The 23617-nt window shown below is 37.0% G+C and overlaps 1 protein-coding gene across 1 annotated transcript; it reads left to right on the top strand.

Annotated features, from left to right (window-relative positions):
• The first annotated feature begins 12289 nt into the window (after positions 1 to 12289).
• Positions 12290 to 16580, top strand: LOC131655995 (uncharacterized). The gene is made up of 10 exons (XM_058925785.1): positions 12290 to 12426; positions 12597 to 12722; positions 13154 to 13290; positions 13673 to 13739; positions 14190 to 14242; positions 15439 to 15493; positions 15578 to 15652; positions 15744 to 15861; positions 16025 to 16071; positions 16177 to 16580. The coding sequence occupies exons 2-10, from the start codon at positions 12627 to 12629 to the stop codon at positions 16279 to 16281; spliced, it is 753 nt and encodes a 250-aa protein (XP_058781768.1). The 5' UTR covers positions 12290 to 12426; positions 12597 to 12626; the 3' UTR covers positions 16282 to 16580.
• The last annotated feature ends 7037 nt before the right edge of the window (positions 16581 to 23617 follow it).

The following is a 23617-nucleotide window of genomic DNA, read 5'->3' as shown; positions in this document are numbered from 1 at the left end:
GATCAATATTCTTAGTTTTGATGATAACAAGGATATGAATTTTGTGTGAGATAATGTGGTACTCTAATACATTGCAATTTCCCTTTCAGGAAATATATAAAGAGTATGCACAAATCAGCGCTTAGAAGCTTTGTCTCAGAAGGTTCAGCATGCAACGTCAGAACATGGTCTGGCAAGACATCAGAAGATGGTCAAGGCAGAATCAGAACATGGGTCTATGGAAGCATCAGAAGAACTTGAGATCAGAAGCAGAAGCACTGAAGTTCTCATGGTATCACGCTCAGAAGCACTTCAAGGTCAGAAGACAAGAAGATGTTATGCACCAAGCTGTTTGACTCTGATGATATTCAAACGTTTTATTCATAAACATCAGATCAGAAGAAAGTACAGGTGGCAGGCTACGCTGACTGACAAAAGGAACGTTGGAAGCTATTAAAGGCAACGTCAGTAGACACAGCGTGAACAAGGCTCGAGGTAGTTGACAAAAGCGTGAAACATTAAATGCAATGCTGTACGGAAGACGCAAAGCATTAAATGCTCCCAACGGTCATCTTCTCAAGTGCCTATAAATATGAAGTTCTGATGAGAAGCAAGGTTACCAATTCTGAACAAACCTATTCTGAAAAACTTGCTGAAACGCTGTTCAAATTCAAAGCTCAGAAACTTCATCTTCATCAAAGCTCACTACATTGCTGTTGTAATATATTAGTGAGATTAAGCTTAAACGTTAAGAGAAATATCATTGTTGTGATTATAGCTTTTCAGAAGCATTGTAATACTCTTAGAATTGATTACATTAATTTGTAAGTAACTAGAGTGATCAAGTGTTGATCAGGATACTCTTGGAAGTCTTAGCTTGTGTCTAAGCAGTTGTAATTAGAGTGATCACGTGGTGGTCAGGATACTCTAAGAAAGTCTTAGCTTGTGTCTAAGCATTTGTTCCTAGAGTGATCAAGTTGTGATCAGGATACTCTAGAAGACTTAGTCGTGGGCTAAGTGGAAAACCAGTGTAATCTGTTGCGATTAGTGGATTAAATCCTCAGGTGAGGTAAATCACTCCGTGGGGGTGAACTGGAGTAGTTTAGTTAACAACAAACCAGGATAAAAATAACTGTGCAATTTGTTTTTATCGTTCAAGTTTTTAAGACTACACTTATTCAAACCCCCCCCTTTCTAAGTGTTTTTCTATCCTTCAATTGGCATCAGAGCGCCGGTTCTAAGGTGCAAGCACTTAACCGTGTTTAGAAAAGATTCAGGAAGAGAAAAACGCTTCAGTAAAAGATGGCTGGTGAAGTTCAAACAAATCCAACTGCATCTACATCTGGCTCTGCTGAGCAATACAATGGTAACAATGGTTATACTAGACCATCAGTATTTGATGGTGAAAACTTTGAATACTGGAAAGATAAACTGGAAAGTTACTTTCTTGGTCTAGATGGTGAATTATGGGATCTTCTGATAGATGGTTACAAACATCCAGTGAAAGCCAGTGGCGTAAGGCTTACAAGGCAAGAAATGGATGATGATCAAAAGAAGATTTTCAAGAATCATCGTAAATGTAGGACTGTTTTGCTGAATGCTATCTCTCATGCTGAGTATGAGAAGATATCTAACAGGGAAACTGCCCATGATATATATGAGTCATTGAAAATGACCCATGAGAGAAATGCTCAAGTCAAGGAGACTAAAGCTCTTTCTCTAATCCAGAAATATGAAGCCTTCAAGATGGAGGATGATGAAGATATTGAGAAGGTGTTATCAAGATTTCAAACTCTAACTGCTGGATTGAGAGTTCTGGATAAAGGCTACACCAAGGCTGATCATGTAAAGAAGATTATCAGAAGCTTACCCAGAAGATGGGGCCCAATGGTGACTGCATTTAAGATTGCGAAGAATTTGAATGAAGTTTCTTTGGAAGAGCTGATCAGTGCCCTGAGGAGACATAAGATTGAACTTGATGCAAATGAACCTCAGAAGAAAGGTAAGTCTATTGCGTTAAAATCAAATGTTAAAAAATGTACTAACGCTTTTCAGGCTAGAGAAGAAGATCCTGAAGAATCAGAATCTGAAGAAGAAGATGAACTGCCCATGATCTCCAGAAGGGTAAACCAACTCTGGAAGAGCAAGCAAAGGAAGTTCAGAGGCTTCAGAAGTTCAAAGAGATTTGAACGAGGAGAATCTTCTGGTGACAGAAGATCTGACAAGAAGAAGGTTGTCTGCTATGAGTGCAATGAGCCTGGACATTACAAGAACGAGTGTCCAGAACTTCAGAAGGAGAATCCCAAGAAGAAGTTTCATAAGAAGAAAGGTCTTATGGCAACATGGGATGATTCTGAATCAGAATCAGAATCAGACTCTGAAGGAGAGCAGGCCAACTTCGCGTTGATGGCTACAGAAGATGATGGATCAGAATCTACATCAGAATCAGATTCTGAAGAGGTATTTTCTGAACTATCTAGAGAAGAGTTAGTTTCCAGTTTAACAGAACTTCTGGAACTCAAGGCTCATCTTAGTATCAAATACAAAAAGCTGAAAAAGCAGTTTGAATTTGAAATTAAGAAGTTGGAATTGGAAAATTATGAACTGAAGGAAAAAGTTTTAAATCTATCCAAAGATAGTGGATCTCCTTCTGAATCAGAAAAATCCATTCCTAGCATGAACCATATTCTGAAAGAATATGACTCGAGCTTCAGAAAGTTTTTATCTAGAAGTATTGGCAGAAGTCATCTTGCTTCTATGATATATGGTGTTTCTGGAAACAGAAGGTTTGGTTTTGGCTATGAGGGTGATACCTCACATAAATTTGAACCTATTGATGATCTGAAGATCACATACACGCCATTGTATGATCAGTTCAAATATGGCCATGCACATGATATTAGGCTCACTTCACATGCACAGAAGTTTAACACTGTTCACACCAAGAAGCTTGTGACACATCCTAAGAAATATCATGCTAACAAACCTAAAGAATATCATGCTGTTCCTCCTGTTAAATATTTTGCTAAACCCAAGTTCAATCAGAACTTGAGGAGAACTAACAAGAAAGGACCCAAGAAATTGTGGGTACCTAAGGAGAAGATAATTTCTGTTGCAGATATCCTTGGCAGCAAAGAGGACAAAAAGCAAAATGTCATGGTACCTGGACTCTGGGTGCTCGCGACACATGACGGGAAGAAGGTCTACATTCCAAGACCTGGTGCTTAAACCATGTGGAGAAGTCAAGTTTGGAGGAGATCAGAAGGGCAAAATCATTGGCTCTGGAACTATAAGTCTTGGTAACTCTCCTTCCATAACTAATGTACTTCTTGTTGAAGGATTAACACATAACTTATTGCCCATAAGTCAATTAAGTGACAATGGTTATGATATAATCTTCAATCAAAAGTCTTGCAAGGCTGTAAGTCAGAAGGATGGCTCAATCCTATTTACAGGCAAGAGGAAGAACAACATTTATAAGATTGATCTTTCTGATCTTGAGAAGCAGAAGGTGACTTGTCTTATGTCTGTTTCTGAAGAGCAATGGGTCTGGCACAGAAGATTAGGTCATGCTAGTTTGAGAAAGATTTCTCAGATTAACAAACTAAATCTGGTCAGAGGACTCCCCAATCTGAAATTCAAATCAGATGCTCTTTGTGAAGCATGTCAGAAGGGCAAGTTCTCCAGACCTGCATTCAAGTCTAAGAATGTTGTTTCTACCTCAAGGCCGTTAGAACTCTTGCACATTGATCTGTTTGGCCCAGTCAAAACAGCATCTGTCAGAGGGAAGAAATATGGATTAGTCATCGTTGATGATTATAGCCGCTGGACTTGGGTAAAGTTCTTGAAACACAAGGATGAGTCTCATTCAGTGTTCTTTGAATTATGCACTCAGATCCAATCTGAGAAAGAGTGTAAAATCCTAAAGGTTAGAAGTGATCATGGTGGTGGATTTGAGAACAAATTCTTTGAGGAGTTCTTCAAAGAAAATGGTATTGCCCATGATTTCTCTTGTCCTAGAAATCCACAACAAAATGGAGTTGTAGAGCGAAAGAATAGGACTCTACAAGAAATGGCCAGAACCATGATCAATGAAACCAATATGGCTAAGCATTTCTGGGCAGAAGCAATAAACACTGCGTGTTATATTCATAATAGAATATCTATAAGACCTATTCTAAATAAGACTCCTTATGAATTGTGGAAGAACAGAAAGCCCAACATTTCATATTTCCATCCTTTTGGATGTGTATGTTTTATTCTGAATACTAAAGATCATCTTGGTAAGTTTGATTCTAAAGCACAAAAGTGTTTCCTTCTTGGATATTCTGAACGCTCTAAAGGCTACAGAGTATACAATACTGAAACATTGATTGTAGAAGAATCAATCAATATCAGGTTTGATGATAATCTTGGTCTTGAAAAACCAACGCAGTTTGAGAATTTTGCAGATATAGATATTGATATATCAGAAGCTGTAGAACCAAGAAGCAATGCTGCAGAAGCTGGAAGTCTCAGAAGCAATGGATCAGAAGATCAAGTTGCTGCATCTTTAGAGAATCTCAGGATTTCTGAAGAGCCAACAGTCAGAAGATCACCTAGACTTGCTTCAGCTCATTCAGAAGATGTGATCCTTGGGAAGAAAGATGATCCCATCAGAACAAGGGCATTCCTTAAGAACAATGCAGAATGTCAATTAGGTCTGGTTTCTTTGATCGAGCCAACTTCTGTTGATCAAGCTCTAGAAGATCCAGACTGGATAATTGCCATGTAAGAAGAACTAAATCAGTTTACAAGGAATGACGTATGGGACTTGGTTCCTAGACCAAAAGGATTTAACATCATCGGCACTATGTGGGTGTTCAGAAACAAGCTAAGCGAGAAGGGAGAAGTGGTAAGAAACAAAGCTAGACTGGTTGCTCAAGGTTATAGTCAGCAAGAAGGGATTGACTACACAGAAACCTTTGCACCAGTGGCCAGGTTAGAATCTATTCGTCTATTAATTTCTTTTGCCACTCAACACAACATCACTCTTTATCAGATGGATGTTAAGAGTGCCTTCTTAAATGGCTATATAGATGAAGAAGTTTATGTCCATCAACCTCCTGGTTTTGAAGACTTCAAGTCTCCAAATCATGTTTTTAAATTAAAGAAATCATTATACGGATTGAAGCAAGCTCCTAGAGCTTGGTATGAACGTTTAAGTTCTTTCCTTCTGGAAAATGGTTTCACTAGAGGAAAAGTGGACACTACTCTCTTCTGTAAAACATTTAAAAAGGATATTTTAATTTGTCAAATATATGTTGATGATATTATCTTTGGAACATCTAATGCTACACTTGGAAAGGAGTTTGCTGAGTCTATGCAGGCTGAATTTGAAATGAGCATGATGGGAGAACTCAAGTATTTCCTTGGGATTCAAATCAACCAAACTTCTGATGGAACCTATGTTCATCAAATGAAGTATGTGAAAGAAATTCTGAAGAAGTTTAATCTTTCTGAAAGCAAAGAAGCCAAAACTCTTATGCATCCAACATGTGTCCTAGGTAAGGATAAGGTAAGTAAGAAGGTAGATCAGAAGTTGTACAGAGGTATGATTGGATCTCTTCTATACCTAACTGCTTCTAGACCTGACATTCTCTTCAGTGTTTGTTTGTGTGCTAGATTCCAATCAGATCCGAGAGAATCTCATTTAACTGCAGTTAAGAGAATTCTGAGGTATCTGAAAGGTACTACTAATGTTGGTTTAGTTTACAGAAGATCCAAAGATTACAACTTAGTAGGATTCTGTGATGCTGACTATGCTGGAGATAGAATAGAAAGAAAGAGCACTTCTGGAAGTTGTCAATTTCTTGGAAGTCATCTGATCTCATGGTACAGCAAGAAGCAAGCTACAATTGCCCTCTCAACAACAGAAGCAGAATATGTTGCTGCTGCTGGTTGTAGCACACAAATGCTCTGGATGAGAAGTCAGCTAGAAGATTATCAGATATATGAGAGTAACATTCCTATTTTCTGTGATAATACTTCTGCTATATGTTTATCTAAGAATCCTATCTTACATTCAAAAGCTAAACATATTGAGATTAAACATCATTTCATAAGGGACTATGTTCAGAAGGGCGTTATATCTTTAAACTTTGTGGATACAGACCATCAATGGGCTGATATCTTTACAAAACCCCTCGCTGAAGATAGGTTTAAGTTTATTCTGAAGAATATCAGTATGGACTTATGCCCAGAATGAGAAGATGAGAAGATCTTATGTATGAGTATCTTCTGAAATGAAATTGGATTAGTTATGATTGTAATCAATTAGAAGTAGTGATTCAGTTATTACTAACGTTTCATTGTCTAAGTTGATTCAGAATCTCTTTAAAAGTAAAACAGCTGTAACTGGCTATCCAGATGGTAAACACGTGTTCACTATTTCTGGACAAACGTGCGTGTAGTTGAGGGGACGCCTACTTAGGTAACTGTGCTAATCACTTCTTTTGTCATTATTATCTCTCCTCACGTCATGTAACATTAAATGTCATTCATCATTTCAGTTTCTTTTTATACTCTTCAAACGTCTCTTTTCCCTCTTATAATTCTCTTTCTTGCATTCAGTTTCCTTTTTGCTCTCTCTCTCTCTCTCTCTCTCTCTCTCTCTCTCTCTCTCTTTGCATTCATATCATAAACCCTAGCGGTTCTCACTATCTGCAAAGTCACCATGAATCCTTCGTCAAGCTCCTCAAATCAAGACTCTGATCGAAAACAAAAGAGAAAGGCATCTGATGAACCTGAAAACAAACCAAAAAGGGTAAGGATCACCTACGATCCTCTCAAGGTGAATCCTTTTGAAGCTATGATGTCTGGAAACTACCCTAGACGTGTGTATCAACCCCTTGAAGGTATCCCTGAATCACCTCCCTCTTCACAGACCTCCACCACCTCTTCTTTTTCTTTCACCTCTCTGGAACCACCATCTTCACCATCTGATATCCTTTCTCCCTCTACCCATCTCACAGATATCTCCTCACCACTCTCACACCCTTTTCCCACCAGAACACCTAACCCCTACAATTTTGTGTTTCCCGACTCCAGGTTCACTGTCAACCCTCCAACACCTACCACTCAATCATTTCTAGAGCTTTTACATTTTGATGTAAATAGCTGGTTGGAGATTTTGGGCGCTGCTCACCTTAACCATCTGGATGAGTATGCTACTTGCAACCTCTGGGATGCATTTCGTCAGGAGTTTCTGGTCAAGGCTACGGATGTCCAGAGAAGGATCATGTCTGACGCACCTGGTGTTCGTGGTCGTCTCTTGGAAGTTGGTGAAAGCAGCTATCACCATCTCATCAGGAACAGAAGAGTTCTTGAAGAGAGGATACCTGCAGATGAGATGGAAGAAGAAAATCTCTGCAGAGACATCGTGGTTTGGAGACCATGGTACCCTGTGCTGACTGGAGATTTTCAGTGGTTGTTTGATTGGTTCAGAATGAACCCTTCTGAAAGTGCTCCTCACATGGTCTTTCCAAAAGTGGTTTATCCTGCTGAAGTTGCTGGTCCTACTCCTCCAACAAACCAAGCAGCTATTCTTCAGGCGTTGGAAGTTGGAGCTTCTGTGTTGCCTGAACCAGAATATGCTGAGGCTGGTCCTGAGTCAGACTCAGATGTTTAGATGGAAGGTACAGAAGCTGAAGACCTCCCAGAAGATCGTCCTGCTGAGATTGCTGTCCCTGTTGGCAGAAATTATGGTGCTTCTTCTTCTGGTGTACCCTCAGCTCTGATGGAGACCTTGGAAGCTCTGCATCAGAATCAGGCTATGCTGGCTTCTCGTTTGGATGCGCAAGAAGCAGCCAACACTGAGTTTCGCTCCTTCATGGCAAGACAAACTGAAAGCACTGATGGGGTTCATGACATTCTGGCGCAGATTATGTCTAAGCTAGGGTTGTAGTCCTTAAGTCTTTGTAGTTTTCCTTCCTTGTTGCATCTGTTTTCTGCATACATCTTTTGTAATCCTGTTTGTTTAATCAATGAAAAATTTATTTCTGTTTCTTTCCTTTGTCGTTTTCTTCATCTGAATCTTTTATATTCCTTTTGATGATATGACAAAAAGGGGGAGAAAATATATGATAAATGATTTGATTAATATTATCAGTTACCGGGTAAAAAGGCCCCACATTACTAACAGAACTTGCAAAGTTCTATTCTTTAAGTTGTGTTGTTGCAGGAATTGAAGATTCTCTTTAAAGATCAACATAAGAAGCAACAAGATGATGAAGCAACTCTTTAGAGAATCAAGTTCTTGGATTCTTGAAGCAAGCTGAGTGCTATGAAGCTTCAGAATCAGAAGCAGAAGCAGAAGCAAGAATGTTCAGATATTCTGATACATTCTATATGGCTTATATGGCTCTGATACATATTATGTGTTCTGAAACATATTTTATGTTCTGATTCATTCATGCTGACTTTTGTCGTTTAGTTTTGTTCTGTAACATTTCAGGATGTAGAGATGCTCTGATGATGCTCTGGTACATTCAACAATGTTCTGATACAATCTAGCATGAAGTGATGAAAGAAGAAATTCAAGCTCTGAAGCTGTCCAAATGGAAGCAAGAATCAGATGCTGTGAATGGTCCGAAGATCAAAGAAATTCAAGTTCTGAAGCTGTCCGATGGAAGCAGGAATCAGAAGCTGTGAATGTTCTGAAGATCAAAGAAATTCAAGTTCTGAAGCTGTCCGATGGAAGCAGGAATCAGAAGCTGTGAATGTTCTGAAGATCAAAGAAATTCTAGTTCTGAAGCTGTCCGATGGAAGCAGGAATCAGAAGCTGTGAATGTTTTGAAGATCAAAGAAATTCAAGTTTTGAAGCTGTCCTATGGAAGCAGAAATCAGAAGTCATGAATGTTCTGAAGATCAAGCACATGTGAACGTCTCTACCGAAATAATCAGGGAAGTCTTTTATTATTAAAATTCTTCTAGTATTAATTTCAGGGGGAGATTATTCATCCCAGGGGGAGATTGTTAATCTCAGGGGGAGACATATTCACATGCTTATGCTATAGCTGTGTAATTGTCTTTAGCCGTCTGCTCTTTCTGATTGCAAATTCATATCATTTATATATGTTTTTGTCATCATCAAAAAGGGGGAGATTGTTAGAACAAGATTTGTTCTGATCAATATTCTTAGTTTTGATGATAACAAGGATATGAATTTTGTGTGAGATAATGTGATACTCTAATACATTGCAATTTCCCTTTCAGGAAATATATAAAGAGTATGCACAAATCAGCGCTTAGAAGCTTTGTCTCAGAAGGTTCAGCATGCAACATCAGAACATGGTCTGGCAAGACATCGGAAGATGGTCAAGGCAGAATCAGAACATGGGTCTATGGAAGCATTAGAAGAACTTGAGATCAGAAGCAGAAGCACTGAAGTTCTCATGGTATCACGCTCAGAAGCACTTCAAGGTCAGAAGACAAGAAGATGCTATGCACCAAGCTGTTTGACTCTGATGATATTCAAACGTTTTATTCATAAACATCAGATCAGAAGAAAGTACAAGTGGCAGGCTACGCTGACTGACAAAAGGAACGTTGGAAGCTATTAAAGGCAACGTCAGTAGACACATCGTGAACAAGGCTCGAGGTAGTTGACAAAAGCGTGAAACATTAAATGCAATGCTGTACGGAACACGCAAAGCATTAAATGCTCCCAACGGTCATCTTCTCAAGTGCCTATAAATATGAAGTTCTGATGAGAAGCAAGGTTACCAATTCTGAACAAACCTATTCTGAAAAACTTGCTGAAACGCTGTTCAAATTCAAAGCTCAGAAACTTCATCTTCATCAAAGCTCACTACATTGTTGTTGTAATATATTAGTGAGATTAAGCTTAAACGTTAAGAGAAATATCACTGTTGTGATTATAGCTTTTCAGAAGCATTGTAATACTCTTAGAATTGATTACATTAATTTGTAAGTAACTAGAGTGATCAAGTGTTGATCAGGATACTCTAGGAAGTCTTAGCTTGTGTCTAAGCAGTTGTAATTAGAGTGATCACGTGGTGGTCAGGATACTCTAAGAAAGTCTTAGCTTGTGTCTAAGCATTTGTTCCTAGAGTGATCAGGTTGTGATCAGGATACTCTAGAAGACTTAGTCGTGGGCTAAGTGGAAAACCATTGTAATCTGTTGCGATTAGTGGATTAAATCCTCAGGTGAGGTAAATCACTCCGTGGGGGTGGACTGGAGTAGTTTAGTTAACAACGAACCAGGATAAAAATAACTGTGCAATTTGTTTTTATCGTTCAAGTTTTTAAGACTACACTTATTCAAACCCCCCTTTCTAAGTGTTTTTCTATCCTTCATCATCAACAATAGTTTTCAAACAATCAACAAATCATAAGAGGATTATTATCAACACATGTAGCATTTTCACATTTAACTGATTCCTTTCTTAAATCTCCATTCTGATATTTATTCCTTGTGCGTTTATGCTTCTCCTTAGTTACCCTTTTCTCTTGATCCATTTTAACACGTTTACAAGACGAAAAACTATGACCAATGTTATGACAATGAGAACAAAAAAGAGGCAAATTTTCATATTCAACGTTGACAAAGAAAGCATAATATTCTCTTTAAACCCACAATTTATGCCTGGTTTTAGAAGATAAATCAATATCAACTAAAACTCTAGTAAAATGTCCAAAAGATTTCTCTAGAAGGCACTTACTTGTTGCAGCATCCAAACACATTGGAGTTCCGAGACAACTAGCAAGCGCAAAGATAATATTAAGACTCCAATATTCCCTAGGCAAAACAAGAAAATGAACCCAACATTAAACTATTGTCTGTTTGTGGTTATTAGGATTAAAGTCAGGAGTCCAAGCGAAAAGTTTGAGAAAACCAGACTTTAGACTCCAAGAAAACACCACATGAACACATTGTACATCCTATATCGAAGAAAAAACAAATTCATAAAAACCTCTTCCTAAAAAAATAATTCTCCATTTACTTAAAGGTTTCCAAAGGGTGTCTAGTTTACCACGCAAGTCTTGAAGTTTCAGAGGAGGTCTCCTTTAGACAAAACCAACCTTCCATGAAGATGACTTTTGCATGATTCGAGACTAATCTTGTAATCTTCCTCGATTTTTTTTATAGCTATGTCTTCTCCTTTCAACCTAGATCTCGAAAATTGACCATAAGGGATAATAACACATATCTTACTCAACACTCGAGCAAAAAAATTTGCACTTGTACCCTTCGATTTAAGAACCACAGCTTCACCTATGACATTTGAATATATATCCAATGCAGACACCGGATTTTCAAAAGAATTCACAACATTTGTAAATGTCGAATTTTCAACATTATGTACAACATTTGTTAAATTAACCCAAGGCACACACAAAGGTGACCCAGCAAGTTCATTCTTATTCAGAAGAGAACCAAAGTATTCTTGTTCTTCACTAAAATCTCTAATCCAACTCCAAGATATAAATAGAAGCAGCAAACCCACATAAACCCAAAATAAAATTCACAACAATAACAACTCTGAAAAACGAAAGCAAACCTATGAAACCAGCAGGGAAACACTGGGGTTGAAAGCACCGTCTGATTATAAAGTGTCGTCGGAGCTGTTCCCAAATCTCATCATGAAGAAGAACGAACTTCCGCCCCTTTTATCATATGAAGATTCTGTATCCAAGAATCAAATAACTAGAGCGAGATTTGTTCAGGTTCAAAACCTTCAACAATTCTGTGAATAATATGATCTGTGTCTGGCAAGTCCACCGCGTTCCTACGGAAGCTCTTGTCAAGAAGAACCGTCACAGGTTTGAAAGGTCCATCTAGAGTGGTTGGAAAACGAACTCCATTGTCAACAATTTAACTTTTACGAATGGAGAATGCAGCATGGCGTGCATATTTGAGTTTGAGGAATAAGCAATTAATTTGTCTAATGAATGTTCTTGTTTGTATTTAATTAATGTTTTTAATTATTCACAACTCAATGTTGATGTTTGACATGAACAAGTCGTTGAATTTCATATAATTTAACGAAATATTCCCATTTATCGGATTTATTCATGAATTAAATTATTTGAAATTTTAAAATTTGAGGTCTAAACACATTCCAAATTCTTAAATTTTAAGATTTTTTTTGTCAATTCTAAAAGTTTACCTAGAAGATTTAAAGGATGGAAAAGAAAATCAATAAAAAAGGTAAAAACATAATCCAATCTATCAAATTTAAAAAGTTCAAAAAAATCAAATAAATTTGTTAATTGGGCCAATCCCAACCCAACACTCTAAAGCCCACCATAACCCACCCAAATCCAAACCCAACCCTCCCAAGCCAGCCGTAGCAAGAACTCTCCAGAGTGACTTTTTCTCTTCCACTGAACCCTGTCACCGATCGCTCCCAGCCGCTCCTTCCCCTTCGCGAGTCTGTTCCGGTAAGCATCTTTCTCTATTCAAACGCATAGTTATTTTACTTTTTCAGACCCTGTGTTGTATTTTATTCTATCTTTCTCTATTTGCATAAGAGTAATGTGATTGTATTCAACAATAAGGTTAACTTTTTCTCTTCCACCGTATCTGAATTCTAAACGCATTGTTTTGTTAGGTTCAAAACCAATTTGATTTATTTCTCAAAATGATGAAGCATGAAAGCAGAATCCCAACTTCCACTGAAAATTACGAGGAGGGTGAGACTGATGAGTCACTGTCTTCTTCTAGTTCATCAGAAGATGTGGGTAACTTCAAACCATAGGTTATTTATTTTATTTTTCTTTTTTTAAAAATAAACCTAGGTCATAGTAAGCCTGTGTTTGGTTATGCGGTAAGAAAATGAATTTGGAGTGAATTGATTATGTAAAATTGATTCTGGTTAAAAGCGAGTTGAAGATAAATTGATTTATGTTTGGATAAATTAATGCAAAAGTGAGTTGAACAATATATTTCAGTGTAAAAATTATGCGTAGACTAAAAAACTACAAATCCTAGTTTCAAGTATAATCAGTTCTACTGGAGAGCAACCAAACATGTCAGAATCAATTCTACTCGAGAGCAACCAAACATGTCATAATCAATTCTACACATTGAGAATCAATTTTGGGTGTTACAAACGTGAAACCAAACATGCGACTAAGTTTTTATTGTTACTGATTTTGGTAATTATAGGATGAAGAGGAAGAGATAGAGAAGGTGCTTGCTGATGTAACTTTTGAGGAGTTGCAAAAAGCTCGATCGAATGGGGCACATGCGGTTTTCAAGAAAAGTGGAGAAGCCAAGAAGTTAAAAAGGGCCAATAAGAATAGGTATTGTATTTGTAACTTAGTAGTTAATTCTTAAGTTTCATTATAAGTGTCTATTTGAATTGTGCTTGGTTCTTAAGAAAAGAATTAGTTGTACTGATTTCAATGATAAAACAAATTTCATCAGCTACATGGATCAACTTTCGCCATAATGTTCTATCAAGGATTATGCTTCTATCCAAATAGTTAATCTCGAGATCTTTCTTAGTTAGTAAAAAACATAATTAATGTTTCATTGATATTCTTAAGTGACAGTTAATTTGAAACATAAATATTGGAAAGAAGACACTTATAATGAGACAGAGCGTGTATTTATTTGAAAGAGTTGTTTTTCTTCTATTCTAATCCCTGTGTGCAAATAAAATAATTTCTAATGTTTGACTAGGCCAATGGAAGCTAGTAGCAAAAAGCCAGTTCCTGCGTTTAGAGATGTCATCCAAGCTCCTAAGAAGGTGGGACTGTTTGTTACTTGTGTAGACTCTATTGATCTCTGCTGCTATCTTGTGTTGATCATTGACACATTAAATTGAGTAGTTTCAAATTTCAAAATCATTATTTATGAATGCCATTAGCCTGCGTTGTTTTTTTTCAAGGGTAATACTTTGACCCATTTCCTGGAAAGCAATTTGCGGGCTCATGGAGTGGAAGAAAACCAACTGCTTATTGTTTCCTTGTTCTCCACATGCACCCACTTTTTCAGTTTCAGTTGCAGTTGAGACTTTAGGTCCACTATTAATGTATGAATACTTTGAAATAATCAAAATTTATGGGTTGTTCTATATGATATGAAATTTGTGTTGAGTTTGAAAATGAGCCTGGATATGATTCATGAATATGATCTTTCAGTTTTGATATATTTGGGTGATTTTTGCTGAACTATGCATGCCTTCATAAATTTTCAGGTTGTACGCGACCCGCGATTTGAATCTCTTTGTGGTACACTCGATCCTGATGGGTATGTTCACATCTGGATGTGTGCTTTTTGTTCTACCTTTTACTTGTTTTGTTCATTTGAGTTGAGAAATGCCATTATTTCAATTGCAATCATGATGAAGAGTTTAAGCATTTCCATATATCGTAAAGTCATGCAACTTTTTACTGTGTTTTCCATTTTAGAGCATGCCTAACTAAGTGATGTTACTTCACTGTTTTTGTTCTAATTAAGAGCTAGTTATCACTTACCTGGACAGAAGAACACAAAGTAAATCCATAAAATGTGTTAATACCTTTCTATTAAAAAACTTCAAATTCTGACTCAAAATATTACTCTTTACTTTGCATTAGACTCTGTTTGGTAGTATCGAAGGATCTTTATGTTGGTTTTTATTTTAATGAATCACAAAGAAGCATGAAGTTATTGATAAATTTGCACGCACTTGCAATCTTCATATAAATTTTAAGCATTTTTATACTGGAGTAAATCCTGCTGATTTTGATTGTGTTTTCATATTTAGAGCATGCCTAGCCCAGAGTGCCTTTTCTGATTATTTTTATTTAAGAGTTTTTTTGTCCCTGTCACGAAGGAATCAACTTATTGAAAATGGTTAAAGGCGTTAAATCCATGAAGCAAATTCTTTATTCTGACTCAACATGTATTATGCCTTACCCTTCATTAGAATCTAATACTGAAAGATCTTTATGATGATTATTTTTAGTGCATGCTAATTCATGTTATATACTATGTAGACCATTTAACATTGATTCAACACCCAAATTAAAGCATGCTTTTGGAGCATGTTTGATATTATGTTGTTCATACCATTGTGTGTGTGTGCGCGCACACACATAGGCTTGTATCTTTAGGTGTTTACTTAGGAAGTGGCATTTGGTATCTCCTTTTTGGGTATTACTAGTTAGTTCCTTATAATTCTCAGTTTCTTCAATGTCGTCTCCTCTCCGTAGGTACTATTTGCTTGGAAAGTAGTATTCAATAATCAGATTTATAGTTTTAACCCCGCACATAGGTTCATTGGCTGTTTAGTTGGTTTTGTTTAATTTTTTATGAATTGTACTGCTGAACAATTTAATACAAGTGTTTTTTATGTCGCGATTTTATTTTGAGCAACTGGGTTTAACTAAATCTCGAAGCTTCTCGTGTTTTTCGTTATATTGTGTAGCACTAAATAATATTATGTGTGCTTGGACTTGCAGGTTTAGAAAGAGATATAATTTCTTATATGAAAAGGATCTTCCTGCTGAAAGACAGGTAGACTTACAGATTGTAACGGCATAATTTGGTCTATTACTAATTTTATGACCTTCCTCCAATGACATCTTATGGGTGTAACAGGCTCTTAAAATGGAAATGAAAAAACAGAAAGATCCTGAGCGGAAAAGTGAAATAGAAGAACGCATATTGTGGGTTGTAAGTATGCATGTCTGTTGGAAGTTTTGCTTCACCGTCCAAAAGTGTGACATTCATTAATTTACTTGATCACATTTGCATGTGTTTTCAGGATAAACAGTTGAAATCTGATTCATCAAAAAATGTTGAGACAAATATTTTAGCTAAACACAAGAAGAAAGAAAGAGAAGCAGCAAAGCAGGGAAAACGTCCTTTCTATCTCAAGAAATGTAATTTTTCTCTTCTTTCCACACCATTTTATCTCTTTTTTCTCCACTTTCCATATGTTTAGAAACACAATCAAACAAATGGATTGAAAAACACATCGAACAAATATGTTTTAATAAAATGAAATATCAACTATATATAATGACATATTGTTTTGTTTTTCAGCTGAAATCCGAAAACAAAGGCTTATTGAAAAATATGAGGATCTCAAGGTATGCATCTTAGAACATCTTTGTCCCCCTTCACCTTGTTTTCATTGTATAATCTTATTTATTGCTTGTATTTTCCATTAATTCAATCTTATTCACCATTTTCAGACGTCTGGAAAACTTGAATCATATATCGAGAAAAAGAGGAAGAGGAATGCTGCCAAGGACCATAAGCTCATGCCATATCGTAGATTTGGTGACAACAAAGAGTAAGGTTGTTGTAACCTTGTACTGGAATGTAGCACCCAAAAAATAGTTATATACATTTTCTACACCATCTTTGGATTTTGATGATGATCCTTTGTTGAGCACCCCCAAGTTCTGGTTTTTAGGTTATTTATGTAGTGTTGTATATTCTGCAAGATTTACTAACAACCACATTTTTGGGGCCAAGATAAGAGTCTTTTCTTTTTGAAAATGGGGCAGAGATTTTGCAATTACATAGGTCCCTTGTTTTTGTAATTCTTTCATGATGAATATGCTTTAATTTAATAGAGTATTTTTTATAATTATGACCATTTCAATTGATGAATAATTTCTCATGTTTGTCAGAATATAAAATAGGATTTCAAGGGTTTTATGATCATGGAGATTATATTTGTGTTATTGATTACATGTTTTTAGTCTTCATAAGGTAATGCTCATTTTAGCCTCTAAAAGTAGTTATGATTAGGACTGTTGAAAAAAACTGTGAACCGAACCGAGGAACCAAATCAAACTGAAGTAATTATTGAACAATTATGTTTGGTTAGTGAACTAAATCATATTGTACAAACAGTTTTAAAGCCAAACCATGTGACAAGTAAATTGAATAGAAACCGAATCAAGTTGAAATTAAAAAAATAAAAACTAAAACTGAAAAACTAAAATCAAGTTTTAAATTAAAAAAAATAAAAGTAAAAATTGTTTAATAGTTTGGTTCGAGTAAACGTTTACTATAGTTTGGTTCAGTTAAATCTGAACCTTACATACCTTAAATAATTTAAGCCATGTTTTTCAAAATTTTCTACACATGATCATCCCTTGTACCTTTAACATACACATCAGTTCTGTTAGAGTAAATTTTTACTATAGTTTGGTTCAGTTAATTTGTTCGAGTAAATTTTTATTATAGTTTAGTTCGATTTGATTCGGTTAAGTTGAATGTTAGAGTAAATTTTTACTATAGTTTGGTTCAGTTAATTTGTTCGAGTAAAGTTTTATTATAGTTTAGTTCGATTTGATTCGGTTAAGTTGAACCCTGCATACTTTAAATGTGGCCATGTTTTTCAAAATGTTCTACGCATGATCATCCCCTAAACCCTTAACATACACATGCTCACCTCAACATAAGCTACACAACCAATATCTTAACCAATGCTCACCTAACATAAGCTACATAACCAAGCTACACAACCAATATCTTAACCAATGTCTTGTTTAAGATTTTTGCCTTGATTATAAAATAGGAGACTATACATGTTTTTATTCTTTAAATTAGGAGTGAAAATAGGATGGGTCGAGCTAGGCTTTGCTAAGCCTGAGCTTGGCCTGTCAAAAATATCGAAGTATAAGTCTGGCGTATAGCCTGTCGTAGACTTATTTTTAGGCTTTAGTCTGGCCTTTTTGAATGTCTGGTTAGCATGTTAGCTTACATAAAAGCCTATTTATTTTAGACATGTGTAAATAAACAATTAAAATAATGTTTAAATAGACTAACTAACTAAAAAATCACGAGATTAAAAATTTGTTTGACTATAATGTTTAAATAGACTAACAAAAAAAATCTATTCAGATAAGTTCTGTGAGACTATTTATTTAAGAAAACTTATGTAAACAATGACCATCGAGTGTTTTCATCTTATTTTTACAAGTTAGATAATCAAGTTTTATTTATGTATTTTAATTCAAAGTATAAAACATAACATAATAATAATAAAAAAATTATTTATATTTATTTAAATAGATTGACCTGATAGACTTAAAAGACTTTTTTTTGAGCCTGAGACCTGCCCTTTTAACTAAATAAGCTTATAAAAAAACCTAGGCCTTTTCTATTTAAAAAAATGTGTGGCCTGACCTGAGCCTGTATAGGCTAGTCTGTAGACCCCTGTTATCCGTCCGGCCTATTTTCACCCCTACTTTAAATATATCAATTTTATTTATTAATTTATCTATAGCTTTTAATATTAAATCGCTCAATCAAATATTAAATAGTTAAATTATTATCTTAATAATATTTTGAAGTCTTAAAAAATGAGATATCATTTTAAAAAGTCACTTGGAACAAATGATATGAACTTTTATATACAAACAAAGACTAAAAGTGGTATGAAAAATTTGAGATTAAAGAACGAAGGAAATTTTTAGAAATTAAAAGAAATAAAAGTTGATACAATTAGAAGGATCTAAAATATATTTACCCCTACATAGGGGTGGGAATAGGCCAGGCCGACTAACAGGGGCCTACAGCCTAGCCTACATAGGCCTAGGTCAGGTAAGACTTTTTAGATAAATAGAAAAGGCTTAGGCTTTTTGTGAGATATTGGATCGAACTCTAGTATTGTCGAAGGGTAGCTTATTGGTTCGACAGTTCGACAGAGTTAAGCATGAAGTCGAAGGATTGTTCACATGCTGGTGTCGAAGTGTGCATGCTGTAGTCGAAGATGGGTCTAGCATGCAGATGTCGAAGATGCTAGGGTTGTTAGCATGTTAAATTAGGTTTTAGTGTTTAAACCCTAATTTGTTAAGTTAGCTTGTTTATTAAGTTGGCTTGTGTAATGGGCCTTGCTGAAAAAGCCCATTAGTTAGTATGTTAGGTTTTATTATAAATAGCATACTAGTCTCTCATCATTGCTAAGCTGCAAATCCTAATTTAGGGTGAGAGAGGTTATTTGTTATTCTTGTAAACTTGTAATCTTGTTTTAAGAGAAAGTGAAAGAATAGCAGTTATAACCAATTCTTGTGTTCTTATTCTCTTCCCTAATTCCCTATTATACTTTGTTATTGGTATCATTTTTCACAACAAATTGGTGCGGTGAGCGTGGAGAAGATGCCTTCAACAAAGTATGAGATTGAAAAGTTCACCGGAGTGAATGATTTCGGTCTGTGGCGCTTGAAGATGAAAGCCCTACTGGTTCAACAGGGTTGTTTGGAAGCGTTGAAGGGAGAGGCAGCCATGAATGCAGAATTGACGGCAGCGGAGAAGACAAATATGATCGAGAAAGCACACAGCGCAATTTTGTTGAGCCTTGGTGATAAGGTTCTCCGGCAGGTATCAAAGGAGACGACGGCATCAGGGTTATGGGTGAAACTTGAAAGTTTGTATATGACCAAATCGCTGGTAAATCGACTCTACCTGAAGCAAGCTTTGTATTCATTCAAGATGATTGAAGACAAAGTATTGGCTGAGCAGTTGGATATGTTCAACAAGGTGATTCTTGATCTTGAAAATATTGATGTGAAGATCGATGATGAAGATCAAGCGCTGTTACTATTGTGTTCTTTGCCTCGATCACATGCTCACTTCAAAGAAACTCTCTTGTATGGAAGGGAGTCCCTGACGTTTGAAGAAGTTCAATCAGCCTTGTACTCTAAGGACTTGAATGAACGAAAGGAGCATAAACCTTCGACTGTTGGCGAAGGTTTGGCCGTTAAAGGAAAACTCTTACGAAAGGATGGTAAGTTCGACAAGAAGAAAGGCAAAAGCCAGTCGAAGACTTACAGTGGCGAAGCATTTGGCATTCGATGCTACCATTGTAAGAAGGAGGGTCACACAAGAAAGGTGTGCCCTGAACGCTTGAAATATCATGGAGGTAAGGATAATGGCAACGCTGCCATTGTTCAAGATGATTTCAAATCATCTGATGTTCTTGTGGTTTCAAGCAGTGACTCTAAGAAGGAGTGGATTATGGATTCAGGTTGCACTTGGCACATGACTCCAAACAAAGACTTGTTCGAGGAATTATGTGATCAAGATGGTGGATCAGTATTGCTGGGAAACAACAAGGCTTGCAAGATTGCAGGTGTTGGATCTGTGAGATTCAAGCTCCATGATGAGTCAATAAGGTTGTTGACTGAAGTCAGGTATGTTCCTGATTTGAAGAGAAATCTGCTTTCTCTTGGTGAATTCGACAAGAAAGGATATGTTTTCCAAGGAGAGAAAAACATCCTAAGAGTCATGAAGGGTTCGAAGGAAGTCTTGAGAGGCGTGAAGAAACAAGGCTTGTATACCCTTGAGGCTGAAGTTGTAAGTGGTTCGACAAATGTTGCATCCACGAAACCTTTGTCGAAAACAGAAATCTGGCACATGAGATTGGGCCATGTCAGTGAAAGGGGTCTGGTCGAATTAGGGAAACAAAATCTGCTTGGTGGAGACAAAATCGAAAAGCTGAAGTTTTGTGAACCCTGTGTACTTGGAAAATCTTGCAGAGTGAAGTTCAACAAAGGCAAACAAAGAACACATGGATCCATTGATTACATCCATGCTGATCTTTGGGGGCCTGCAAGGTGTCCATCACATTCAGGAGCAAGGTATTTTCTATCCATAGTAGATGATTATTCCAGAAAATTATGGGTATTCATCCAGAAAACTAAGGATGAAACTTTTGAGAATTTCAAAAGTTGGAAGACTCTGGTTGAAAATCAGACTGGCAGAAAGGTCAAGAGATTGAGAACCGACAATGGCCTTGAATTTTGCAATGAGGCATTCGACAGTTTTTGTGCTGCCTCTGGTATTGCAAGGCATAGAACTACTACAGGTACTCCACAGCAAAATGGTTTGGCTGAAAGGTTTAATCGAACTATTTTGGAGAGAGTCAGATGCATGTTGACTAGTGCCGGTTTAAAGAAGGTGTTCTGGGCTGAGGCTGTTTCGACAGCAACATATCTGATAAACAGATGTCCTTCGACAGCGTTAGATATGAAGACACCTGAAGAAGTTTGGTCGGGACATCCACCAGATCTCGACAAACTGAGAGTATTTGGCTGCATAGCCTATGCTCACATTAGGCAAGACAAGGTCGAACCTAGAGCTCTGAAATGCATGTTCATGGGATACCCTGAAGGAGTCAAAGCTTATAGGCTATGGTGCCTAGAGCCAGGTCACAAGAGGTGTATCACCAGTCGAGATGTAGTTTTCAATGAAGCTGAAATGGCTTTTAAGAAAACTGATGATGTTGGTCGAAGTACAGAAACATCTGACGAAGAGCTGGAACAGGTAGAGATTCCTGTTGAGGTGGAGCATGTTGATGCTGAATTGCATATCCCAGATGAAGTCGAAGAAGAAGCAGAAGATGCTGAAGTTGAGGAAACTGACGATGACTACCTATTGTCGAGAGATAGGTCGAGAAGAGTCATCAAGCCACCTCAGAGACTTGGATATGCAGATCTTATAGCTTATGCCTTAATCTCTGCAAGTGAGGTTCTAGACGAAGAACCTAGAGACTATAAGGAAGTTATGAGGAGTCGAAATAAGACTGAATGGCTGAAGGCCATGGATGATGAGATGAAATCTCTTCATGATAATCATACTTGGGAACTGATCAAGAAACCTGTTGGGGCAAGGTTAGTCAGCTGTAAATGGATTTTCAAAGTTAAGGAAGGAATTGAAGGAGTGACGTCGAAAAGATACAAGGCAAGGTTAGTTGCAAGGGGTTTCACTCAGAAAGAAGGTGTCGACTTCAATGATGTGTTTTCTCCTGTTGTGAAGCATAGGTCCATTCGAATGTTGCTTGCCATGGTGGCACAGTTCGATCTTGAACTGGAACAGATGGATGTGAAGACTGCATTCTTGTATGGTGATCTAGATGAAACGATCCTGATGAGGCAACCTGAAGGGTATGTCGAAAAGGGGAAGGAAGATTATGTGTGCAAGTTAAAGAGATCTTTGTATGGGCTGAAACAATCTCCTCGACAGTGGAATAGGAGATTCGACAAGTTCATGGCACGCATAAGTTTCATTAGAAGTCAGTTCGACCACTGCGTTTACTTCAGATTTCGACCTGGTAATTCATTTGTTATTTTGTTGCTTTATGTGGATGATATTCTCATAGCTAGCAACAGTGTTGAAGATGTGATGAGGGTGAAGGCTGAACTCAATAAGGAGTTCGATATGAAGGATCTGGGAGCTGCTTCCAGGATTCTTGGAATTGACATTCGAAGAGATAGAAAGAAGTCGAAGTTATGCTTATCTCAAAAGGCATATCTACGGAAGATTCTTGAAAAGTTTGGTATGTCGAATTCGAAGCCAGTTGTGACTCCAACAAACCCTCAATTCAAGCTGAGTATTGATCAGTGTCCCAGTACTGATGTCGAAAGAGCCTATATGAATAGCATCCCATATGCTAATATAGTCGGTTCTTTGATGTATGATATGGTCTGTACTAGACCCGACATAGCATACGCAGTAAGTCTTGTAAGAAGGTACATGGCGAATCCTGGAAAGGCTCACTAGCAAGCATTGAAGTGGATTTTAAGGTACATAAATGGATCTCTAAACAGAGTCTTAATTTATGGTGGAGCCTTGGGTGAAGATAGTAAAGCAGCAATAGAAGGATATGTCGACTCTGATTATGCAGGTTGTATGGATTTTAGAAAGTCTATTTCTGGATATGTTTTCACTATGTTTGGCACAGCAATTAGTTGGAAAGCAACTCTTCAGAAGGTTGTTGCTCTATCAACCACTGAAGCGGAATATATTGCTCTCACTGAAGCTGTGAAAGAAGCATTGTGGCTTGAAGGTTTTGCGAAAGAGCTGAAACTTCAAGGTCGAGGTATCACTGTTAAATGTGATAGTCAAAGTGCAATACACCTGTCAAAGAATTCAGCCTATCATGAGCGAACTAAGCACATTGATGTGAGGCTGCATTTCGTCAGAGGAGTAATCGAGCGTGGAGAAGTCCAAGTGCTGAAGGTTTCGAATGAAGACAATGCTGCTGATATGATCACCAAGACATTGCCGAGTTGCAAGTTTTTCCACTGTATGCAGTTGATAAAGCTGCATGAAGAAAGCTAGTCTGTTCCTTGACGTTGTAGAGTTAGGTCCAAGGTGGAGATTTGTGAGATATTGGATCGAACTCTAGTATTGTCGAAGGGTAGCTTCTTGGTTCGACAGTTCGACAGAGTTAAGCATGAAGTCGAAGGATTGTTCACATGCTGGTGTCGAAGTGTGCATGCTGTAGTCGAAGATGGGTCTAGCATGCAGATGTCGAAGATGCTAGGGTTGTTAGCATGTTAAATTAGGTTTTAGTGTTTAAACCCTAATTTGTTAAGTTAGCTTGTTTATTAAGTTGGCTTGTGTAATGGGCCTTGCTGAAAAAGCCCATTAGTTAGTATGTTAGGTTTTATTATAAATAGCATACTAGTCTCTCATCATTGCTAAGCTGCAAATCCTAATTTAGGGTGAGAGAGGTTATTTGTTATTCTTGTAAACTTGTAATCTTGTTTTAAGAGAAAGTGAAAGAATAGCAGTTATAACCAATTCTTGTGTTCTTATTCTCTTCCCTAATTCCCTATTATACTTTGTTATTGGTATCATTTTTCACAACACTTTTTATAAGCCTATTTAGCT

Source organism: Vicia villosa, linkage group LG3 (assembly GCF_029867415.1).
Source record: "Vicia villosa cultivar HV-30 ecotype Madison, WI linkage group LG3, Vvil1.0, whole genome shotgun sequence".
NCBI lineage: Eukaryota > Viridiplantae > Streptophyta > Magnoliopsida > Fabales > Fabaceae > Vicia > Vicia villosa.
This window is presented reverse-complemented; position numbering and strand designations above follow the sequence as displayed.

Bases quoted from the DNA above. Each gene is read 5' to 3' on its own strand.
- LOC131655995 (XM_058925785.1), top strand. From the start codon at position 12,627: ATGATGAAGCATGAAAGCAGAATCCCAACTTCCACTGAAAATTACGAG. The intron at 12,723-13,153 runs GTGGGTAACTTC...TGGTAATTATAG, and splicing joins CTTCTAGTTCATCAGAAGAT to GATGAAGAGGAAGAGATAGA. The intron at 13,740-14,189 runs GTGGGACTGTTT...ATAAATTTTCAG, and splicing joins TCATCCAAGCTCCTAAGAAG to GTTGTACGCGACCCGCGATT.